General features: G+C 36.9%; 1 protein-coding gene across 4 annotated transcripts in view; it reads right to left on the bottom strand.

The window, feature by feature from the left end:
• The window catches only part of WASF3 (WAS protein family member 3), a 169,232-nt gene that overhangs the window by 10,737 nt on the left and 147,682 nt on the right, over positions 1-10,813 (bottom strand). For all 4 annotated transcript variants that reach the window (XM_019525202.1, XM_019525205.1, XM_019525204.1 and 1 more), the window contains 2 exons: positions 9,592-9,745; positions 4,865-4,982 (listed from right to left, as the gene is read on the bottom strand). In XM_019525202.1, coding sequence (XP_019380747.1) covers positions 4,865-4,982; positions 9,592-9,745 — 272 coding nt within the window. The remainder of the gene's footprint in view (positions 1-4,864; positions 4,983-9,591; positions 9,746-10,813) is intronic.

The raw sequence follows: 10,813 nt of genomic DNA, 5'->3' as shown, positions 1-10,813 counted from the left end.
TATATATATATATATATACACACACATATATATATACACACATACACACATGTGTGTGTGTGTGTGTGTGTGTGTGTGTAGTATATTCCTGATCACTGTATGCCTATCAATTACTTTGCATGACTATAAAGTACCTACACTTTTGAAAAGTATGGAAAAAGTTAGAGCTCCTTACAGCTAGTCTCACATACAAAAGCAAGACCCAAATCTTGGTAACTTATTTATTCTTTATCTGTATATGAAGGGGACAGATAAGGGGAAAAAAAAAAAAAAAAATCAGTCCTTCCCACTCATTCATCAATCACATTTCACAGTATCTTATATATAGGAAATTAGCTGTATGAAGCATATTTTGCAAAGTATCAGTAATATTTAGTTCAATGATTTATTTTATCATGAAGCTATCAGGCATGTTTCATGTACTTGAAATTTTTCTTTAGAACTTCAAATCCAACTAGTCCATTATTTCGTTTTCCCCATTTCTGTTGATCTAGTGAGGTTCAATGCTTTCACTAATATTCCACAGCCTCAAGGTACCTCCTCCTACCAACCTCTGACTACTCATTTTGAATAAGTAATGCAAATGCTTCAGTTATTGGCAAGTGAATGCTCAGTAGTCACAGGAATGGGAATGGGCATATCGTTTCACTATTGGAAAAATGATTTCAGTAAACATAACAAATGTTAGCAACCTCAGCCAGGAGGGAAAATTAATTTCAACATAATATTTGCATTAGAATGATTAGCAGATGGCACTCATACAAAGCATCAGTATTGAAGAGCAAGAGTTAATAAAAGGAAGTAGCTTCAGCAGGTCTTGGCAATACTTTCGAGGACTTAAGAAATGCACTCAGTGAACTATACATTAACTATTGCTTTTCCCATTCTACAGTATAATATGAAATCTTATATCAAACAACTTATTAAATAAAAAATAATGGGTTAGAGTCTTTAAAATTATGAAAGTAAGTTAAGTTATTTTCAGGAGGAGAAAAGTTGAAGAGTAGGGGGAAAAAGTATTTTTTGTTTAAAAGACCATTGATAACTGCTCTTAGGTTGCTTACGCTTTCAAATGCCAATTTCTTTTCTCCAGGGCTTTTTGGTGCTGACTGAATCAGCTATTAGATTAAAATGCCAAAAAGCTCTGCTGAAGTGCCCAATATATACAGATGTTGGGTGAGCAAGGTCAAACTAACGTGCTTCCTCCTCCAGTAAAACGCTGTTTTGGGGTTTTTTCACATCTGTCAGCGCTTCTAATGCTCAAACATTATTTGATGCAGAATCTGATTGTAAGTTTAAAAATAATAAAGTAAAAACCCTGATAAATATAGAAATCCCTTGCAATCCAGTGATATATCCGATTTTGTGTCCAAAGTGTAACAGTGCAGAATAGGAGACTTTATTGTAGGTTCTAAATGCAAGGAGAATAAGAGAGCTATATTTTTCTTTAGAGAAAAAAATAACAGCATTTGAAAAAATCTATTAAATTTTAATAGGAAAGTCAACTATCTTTGTGAGAGTTTTCTAATCCTGTAGAATATGGAAATGCTGAATAAAAGGTCACAGTCAACATGGGCAGTTAAATATATCAAGAACTTCCTCTTCCAGTATGTCAACTATGCATGCAATTGCCTACACAGTCTCTGAACCTCTAGTGAGATGATGAGCATCCTTATTCCTCACTGACTGCAATGGAAGTTAAGGCTAAAACCCATACCAAATTAAACTCTAAGGGCATTTATGCACATGCTATGAGAGTGGTGGCAGGTAGGGAGCACTTTAGAGAGGCTCCAAGATACTTTCTAATTAAAGCGTCTGGAGCATCACACACATCAGCGTCCCAACGCTGAAAAATGGCGGCAGGGTTGCTTTAACTAAAACTCATCGAACAAGTTTTAATTATAAGTGCCACCGCAGCCTTTTTGCAGAGCAAGGACGCCAATACGTGCGACACTGGAGTCAGCTCTGACACGCTGTAATTACAACACATTGGAGCAGCCCCGCTGCACGTGTATAGGTGCCCTAAAATACCACTCTATTTGGTGTACATCATACACTTATTTTCCTTTAGCTACTTCATTCAGAGATTGTACTTTTATAAAACAGAAGTAATTTATGAAATTCACGCTACCTGCTGACTGCAATATCAGCCATAAAAAATATAAATCAATCCAAATAATCTGCGCTTGCCTTTGCTATTCAGATTCCAAATTGAATGTATTCTGTTGATCATACAGATTTCAGGAATATTAAAAAGTCTTACAAATCTTATTAACATAGCAGTTGTAATTATTCAAACACCACAAAATGCTAGGTTGCTTACTAGAATGCAACTTTTTAGATGTGTTTTTAGCACAATAGCAATTTCTCTCTCAACCTATATATGAGAGGAAGTTTATTTCAAGAAAGTTAAGACATCCTTCAATTGCTCAAGTATTCATTGAGGATGGATAATTTGTTTTTAGACTGAACTAATATTGATATTATCCAATTGAATTTCTTTGAACTTCATTTTAATTATCATAATCAAGCATGCTTTAGGTCAGAATCAGTATTTTGTTGATCTCTTAAGAAAATCTTAAAAATTAAAAGATTAAGTAAGCTATGGACACTCAGAAATTAGGTAAATTATCTAAAAATCTGTCCCAAAATATGTATTCAAAGGAATTCCTATTTTAAAAAGATCCTCCCTGAGAGATGGTCAATATATTTTCAAATAAAACATTTCTTTCAGAAAAGTGGGTCTCAAAAAAAGGAAATATTTTAAATACAAAACTCCAACTTCTTTCCCTCCCCCCTTTTCAGTAGCATAATATAAAAACAAAACAAAGAATAACCAAAAATGAAAGTCAATAAAAATGTGTGAACTTTCTATAAATCTTACTTATATTTTCATGAAAATGTTAAATTGTCCCTTTTCAAAACATGTGGAATGAAAATTGAAAAATGGAAAAGACAGCAATTTTTGAAGCAATCAGCAATAATTATCTCTCTCTCAGAATTTTCTATCACTCAATAAGATCCTCCTCTCCAAACCACACACACTAAAATAGCTGTTTAATGTGGTCTCCTCTAACAGATTAACTGGACCTTCTAAAAATTCATAGTCAGCACTCTAGCAGCCTGTTTGCCATCATGGCACTTCTACTGAATCTGAACAATAACTTCCAATATAGCTGTGTCATTCTAAATAGTTGTAACAGAGACCTGTTCTCCTGATGTTGGAAAAGTTTTCTATGACTACTGGGACAGTTCTTTGGCTAACAGCCCTCAGGTGAATGAAGCTACCACCACCATTTGTTTCTTTCTCTTGATTGGCATGCAAACCCTTTCTGATGGCAGCATTCCTTGAAGACTTAACAGAAGTGGAAACTGACCTACCTTTACTCCTTATTTCAAAGGAGAAGTTCTACTTAAAATTAATATTCCAATGTGTGGTGAATGTACTATGTGATTTTTGATGCTGAAACTCACTGGAGTCATAAGCAGAATCAATAACCAATTTTTGTTTCACTTGAAGTACAAAAAATTACAGAAGTGTTTTGTTTGGCATACGTGATTCTTCTGGGCTTTCAAAGAATGTGTTAATTATCTTTAATACTGAACTATATTAAAATTAAAAAATGAATCAAAAGTTAAAACAAGTTCTGAATAAATTATAGCTTTTCCTATCAAAACAACTCAGGAAAAATTAACACTAATTTATTAAATATTTCAGTTGTCCCAGGTCTTAATTTTTTGAAAAAAATAGTTGCTGCTAAAATGGTTTTGCATAGTTCTAGTCATTAGGAGTGAATTTCACTTTATAAAAATCAGAGGACCAAAATCACCACATGATGGTCCTTCACTTTTTCTGGAGGCAAGACCCTATGTGCGTGATGTAACACTTAATACATTCTCTCTAGGCCACCAATCTGATGACCCTGGACTGAAGCCTTTTCTTCTGGAACCTGTTAGCCTTACAGGAGCTCTCCTGGGTACGGGAGGAAGGAGGATGCACCCTGCTAGATAAGACAGGCAGTTACTATTTTCTTACCTCTTTCTCTACTTTCTCAAGAGTGTCTGAAGCACCTGATGACCCTCTGGGAGCTTTCTAAAGTCAATCAGCAGCAAATAGATATCCAACAGAAATAGGTAGCCACTAACCCTTTCATCCTAAGCTAAAAACACTTTAAAACATGAGTATCTTCTGCACAAATGAAGCATGTCTCTGATGGACTACCTAAACATACCAGGAGGAATTTACAAAATGCCTCTGTGAAGAGCTTTAATCTTTTTACAGGACTTTGAGGGACAGCAAGGAGTGACATTCCTAAGTATATCTGCTCTAGCTGCTGAGCCATGAAATAGCCTTACTACTACTTACCAAGTCCTCCAAAAATAATCATAAAATCAAAGAGGTATAATTAAAGATTGAAAAGGGCATAACACATATTTCAGGGTAACCATCTTAAAGTCTGTATTCTGCTGCTGAATTGGATTTGCTGGATAAAAACCCCTTAATTATGAAGAATAAGAACATTATAAAACATTACAATTCAAACATTCACCGTCTTCAGAACAGTTTTTTTATATAAAGTAAAACAGGCTGCTTCTATGTATTAAAAAGAAAATTGCAAAGACAAACTTACTGGAAGATAACCATAGCTCTCAAACATTCAATTCTGAAACTTCAAGTAAAAAGTATGAGCTATAAATTCTAATGACAAACCTACAATTATAGTAATTTCTAATTAGGAGAAGATCTTTTCTAAGCACATAAAGCACAGTTTAGCTAGATCAGCCTGGACAAATATATATATATAACCATATATTTATCTGTATATTTACATACGTCATTCATTATGGTATGCTGCCTATTTACCTTTTGCCGCCTTTTTTCCTTTCGTTTATCTTCAGTATCTTGTAACATTTTCTCTTTCCAAAGATCAAAAAAATAGGAGGGATCAGTATAGAACTTCAACCCATCTTTCTTATCATCTCTGCAGACAAAATGAAACAGAAACTAAGAGAACATAATTTTTTTTTGACTTGCAGGATTCAGTCATTTAAGCTTAAGGACCTTTTTCATAATATATAAGTGTAGCTGGGCAAATACAGTATACAGCACAATTTTAATTCATCAGTTCAGAAAGAACTCTAGAGTAACATCATTTCTGTAAAAGAAATGTACATATACCTAACACAATAGGAAAGAAAATAACACAACCAAAAAACTTCTCAGTTATGCTGTCATACAGAACACCAAAGTGTATATAAGCATATAATTATGCAAAACGTATGTTTGGTGCCCAAAACTCATTATCATCTCAGTACCCATAAACAACCAAATAGCAACATTTTATATTCTGCACAGGTAACCTAGCTAAATGTTCAGCAATTAAAATTATTTATAATTCTAACTTCAAGGTAGTGATATGTAAAAATAATCTTCAATCATGCTGATGTGTCATTTAGATAGACATTTTTTCTGATAAGTTACTAAAACTTGACAGATGCTGCATAGTCAAAAACTACAAGGCACACGTATAACTAGTGCTAGGTCATGGACAGGCATTACATGTGTAGTGCTACAAAAGCTGAAGAGCCAGATGTGCACACCCCCTGCAGCTCTACACAAATGTTGCAGATGTTACAGAAATGTTCTTGGAAGAAATGGGAACTTCTGTCATACTACCTTTTGGAGTGCCACGTACAACATGTGTCCAGAGCACCACAGTGGTACAGGGTCTCTTGGTTCTCCAGCATCCCACACCACTTTGCTGGATGGAGAGAGAGGAGCATGTACAACCTGTCTGCTCCCCAACCTACCCGTTTCCCCCGACTGGGACCAGGGTAGCAGTAAGTGCAGGAATGGGGTCATACATAACCAGCTCTAACAGCCCAATCTCAGCTGGACCGCAGCTCTGCCTACCATGGATAATCCTGGTCTCAGTCCAGGTTCCATGCTTGCTGACATCCTAGTCTCAGGGATTCACAGTTGTCAGCGAGTGTGGAACCAGGATCACACAAACAGCCTGGTAAGAGAGTAGCGTCACAGGGCCAAGCAACCCTCTAACACTCCCTGGCTGGAAAGCATGTTGCTGAATGCTTCACAGTGACTTTACAGTGTTCCAGCTAGCAGCTCTGCATGTCTGTCTGTCCACACCTGTAATACTACATTTTCAAAGTGCTTCAAAGTGCTGTAGCGTTTATGTTGATATCAAAGTAACATCAGTCCATGAGCTTTGTTTTATTCAACAGCTTCTCATACTGTAGCAACCTAATACCCAAAGAAATTTAAGGGATGAACTAAAAATGCTGTAAGTTCATATGGCTTTAAAAGGAGACCCCTACATTACAGACTACTGCAAATCTAATGGAAACTAGGGAATGAAGTGCTACTTCTACTGCTTACCAGACCAGTTTATTAGCCAGGAAAAAGTAAGGTGAAAAGGAGCAAAGCAGAAGCAAAAAGATCTCACAATGACTGAATAAAGTAAAACAATAATCATTATATTTCTCAGCCTTCACTTACATAAGTCAGTGACAACCTCATTTAGTTTCCTGCTACTACCTAGTACAGGGATTGGCAACCTATGGACCAGATCCAGTCCACAAATGGATTGGATTCTGCCTGTGAAGGTTTGATCCAGTCTGCGTTTTACTACGCATGTGCTGACTCCCCAACTGTATGATGCAGTCTGCAATTTGCTAATAGCGTGCCCACTACCTCTGGCTGATCCACCCAGCTGTTTTAGCTCACAGAGGGCTGATCTTCCTTGCTGCAGCCTTTACTTATTGTCACTAGAGTGAATGGAGGGCTATGTTGAAAGTCTCTGGGTTAGGGTCAGAGGGGAGAGCAACAAGGGTTATACTGTGGTGGGATCTATTATAGACCAGGAGGATGTGATGGATGAGGCTCTCTTCAAACAACTAAAGGAAGTTTCTTGATCACAAGACCTGGTTCTCACAGGGGACTTCAATCACCCTGACATCAGCTGAGAGGGCAATACAGCAATGCACAGGAAATCCAGGAAGTTTTTGGAGAGGGTTGGGGACAACTTCCTCGTACAGGTGCTGGAAAGGCCAATTAGGGGCCATGCTCTTCTTGACCTCACAAACAGGAAAGAACTGGTGGGGAATGTTGTAGTGGATGGCAACTTGGGCAGCAACAACCACAAGATGATTGAGTTCACGATCCTGAGGAAAAGATAGAAGGAGAGCAGAAGAATATAGATCCTGGACTTCAGAAAAGCAGACTGACTCACTCAGGGAACTCATGGGCAGCATCCCCTGAGAGGACCATCTGAGGGGGGAAAAGAGTCCAGGACAGTTGGCTGTACTTTAAAGAAACCTTACTGAAGGTACACAAACAAAAAATCCAAATGTGCAGAAAGACTTGCAAGTATGGCACAAGACTAGTCTGGCTTAGCAGGGAACTCTTCAGTGAGCTAATACACAAAAAAGAAGCTTTTAAGTGGAAACTTGGACAAACAACTAGGGAAGAGTATAAGAGTATTAGTCAGGCATGCAGGGGTGAAATCAGCAGGGATGCATGTGGCCAGGAATACAGCCCCAGGTATCAGCTGAACACAATGTTTTATTGGTATATTTAAAATTTTAAAGCAATTTGGAAGCATATCAGTGCCTCACTCATTATAATAAAGTGAATTCTCATATTTCCTAAGTGAAGTAAATTTTATGTATAATATATAAATGAAATGCTGCTATCTATTGAGAGAGAGAGAGTGTGCACACACACAAGAAAGCAGCATTTCATTCTAATCATAGAAAAACATGGATTTTGTGTTTTTATTTAAATCAGAGAATTTGGGATTTTTAAACAGAAAACTAGGATCCCATAAAAATCAGGAAGACCAAAGCAAAACTGGAGTTGGAGCTAGCAAGGGACTTGAAGGGTAACAATAAGGGTTTCTACAAGTATGTCCAACAAAAGGAGGACCAAGGAAAGTGTGGGTCCTTTACTTTCCCTGATGGGGGAGGCAATCTAATGACAAAGGATGCAGAAAAGGCTTAAGTACTTGTACCTTTTTTACTTCCGTCTTCACAGACTACTGCACCTGGCAGTACACTTTGGGGAGAAGGTAAGCAGCCAAGAACAGGTTACAGACTATTTAGAATAGCTGGATGTGTACAAGTCCATGGGGCCAGACAGGATGCACCCAAAAGTGCTGAGGGAGTTGGCCAATGGGACTGCAGAGGTGCTCGCTGGCCATAATCTTTGAAAACTCACGGAGATGGAGAGAGGTCCCAGACAACTGGAAAAGGGCAAATATAGTACCCATCTTTAAGAAAGGGAAGCAGAAGGATCCAGAGAACTACGGACCAATCAGTCTCACCTCAGTCTCTGGAAAAATCATGAAGCAGGTCCTCCAGGAATCTATTTCTAAGCACATGGAGAAGATGGTGATTAGGAACAGTCAGCATGGATTCAACCAAAGGCAAGCCATGTCTGACCAACCTGATTGCCTTCTATGAGATGACTGGCTCTGTGGATGCAAGACCAGTGGATGTGATATACCTTGACCTTAGCAAGGCTTTTGACACTCCAGGTTGAGCCACTGGCTAGTTTCAAAGGTGATCTGGCTTAGGGCTCACATGTTACCAGCAAATTACTGAAGCAGATGCTATATAGTATGGGTGGTAGTTTTCAGTTTATTTTCAGTATGCATATCCACTTACCTACTGGTTACTAAGTGAAGAATTCCCAATATTGCAGACTTACTACAAAAAAAATCAGCCAGCTCTACCTTCTAGTTTCAAAAGTTCTTTACATATAATAAGAAAGTTCTGTATGTTCATGAAACAGTTATTTCTAGACATCATAAAACTACTACCAATGCTTTTAAAAAGTACCAGTTGATATAAGCCACCATTTTAATAGCATTACTGCTCCCTGGGTAGTGCTCATTATATTACTAGACTGGCCCATGTGGTCAAGAAAAGGACTTATTTGCACAGGCAGGCATGTAATTAAGATGTTTGTCTATTACAACATCCAGAGATGTTGTTTTGTTATACCAGTCATCAGCTAAGAGCCTTTAGCATGGCTATAACTTACAACACTACCAGGAGTTTGATAATACCAACATTTCACATATAGATAAACCAAGGCAGAGGTTAAGAGACTTTCATAGTTTCTAGGGTCGGAAAGGACCTTAGCAGATCATCTAGTCCGAACTTGTCCAAGACCATAGAGGATGTTATTACAGAGATAACATTCAGAACTTAGAGAAGTGCCTGGATCACAGTTCCTGTGCTTGGACTATACATCTTCTATATCAAATATTTACATATCTCCTTCTGTTTGCAAAGTGCTGAAAATCAACCTTTATAAAGTTATGTCAAGGGGCTATTTTCACACTGACGGTAAAACTTTCCAAAAAAAAATCAACATTACTGTTTACTTTTCAAATACAAACTATATTAATGCCTATGAATTAGTGAATTAATGCAGCTAAATCTGATAGGAATTTGCATTATTTGTTTCTCCCTATGAGTCATTTACCCAATCTTGTCTACACTGCTCATTCTATATCTACAATTAAATGACATGACCAAGAGTTTAGGCATAGAAAGTATCCATACCTATATGGTGTAAGAATATTCAATGGAGGTGGTTTGTCACTCTGATTGTAAATGTCAGCCACTGGGTTAGGAATACTATTCTTTGAAACCACCTGCTGGTCCTGTATTGTTGAACTTTTGAATGCTTTTTTCATATTGATATCCTGTAATGATACTGTTGAAAAGAAAAAAAACATTCTAAAAAAGAATTTGACATTATGACAGACTGAAAATCATCTCATTTTTAAATATTCAATTTTTCAATAGTTAATTGGTGAAATTATTTTACCACATTTTTCAATATACATATATAGTAGCAAAATCCACAACCACTCACTCCATGACTACTTAACTTCTCTAACAGTCTTTAAACAGATGGAGGACTTAGGAATTATAGTTGCAATTTCAAGCCCTTTCACCTGACCAGCACATATAAGATATACAAACATTTGGTTCTTGACTATCAATTCCCTTTTTTTTTCAAAACCTATTTGCACATGAAATGCTGTGATGAGAATTACAGATGGTTATTTCTATTGTACACACAAGGCTATATTTTAATTTTAAACCACAATTTTCAAAAGCACACAGAGATGACTCAGGTGTTTAAGTCTCACTGAAAGTCAAGATATATGGACTTTTGAAAATGTTATCCTGGATGATAGGCTCTCCTATTCACTACAGTATTTTCAGCCACAACATTAAAATGAAACTTTCCTAAAAATGTAAATGCATTTCCTCTGCTATTAAAGTTAATGAGAATAAAATGGTGTTTTTAAAAGTGATTAGTAATTGATTTTACTGAAATGAGCTTTAGGGAGCCAGAAATATACATTTACTTTTAGCGTCAATCATCTATCCCAATGCCATGTGGGTTACTGCACAAAATCAATTCTCAGAACCAAGGAATTCACTGAAGCTTCCAACTGAGACTCAAATGGTATTAAAATAATGTGTGTACTGTTTATTAATTTGAATGGTTATTAGCAGCATAGAGAAGCTATAGGGAAGATTCTGACAGAAGCCTTCTACAACATTTGTACCTAGTCAGTTAAAGCAGATTGGCTCCACCTTCTAAAAACAGAAGATAAACTGTCCTTAGTGGCTTTCTAAAGCTCTGGGGGGCAAGCAGGAAATTATTTCATGATGGAACATATAGACTGATGAATTTAACTGAAAGTTTTGTGGGAAGAGAGGTGGGTGAGGGAGTTTAATGAATTTAATGCTCTCAAAACATTTGAAG

The sequence above is a fragment of the Gavialis gangeticus genome, unplaced genomic scaffold (genome assembly GCF_001723915.1).
Source record: "Gavialis gangeticus isolate Ggan-Ray unplaced genomic scaffold, GavGan_comp1, whole genome shotgun sequence".
In the NCBI taxonomy this organism is placed as follows: domain Eukaryota; kingdom Metazoa; phylum Chordata; order Crocodylia; family Gavialidae; genus Gavialis; species Gavialis gangeticus.
This window is presented reverse-complemented; position numbering and strand designations above follow the sequence as displayed.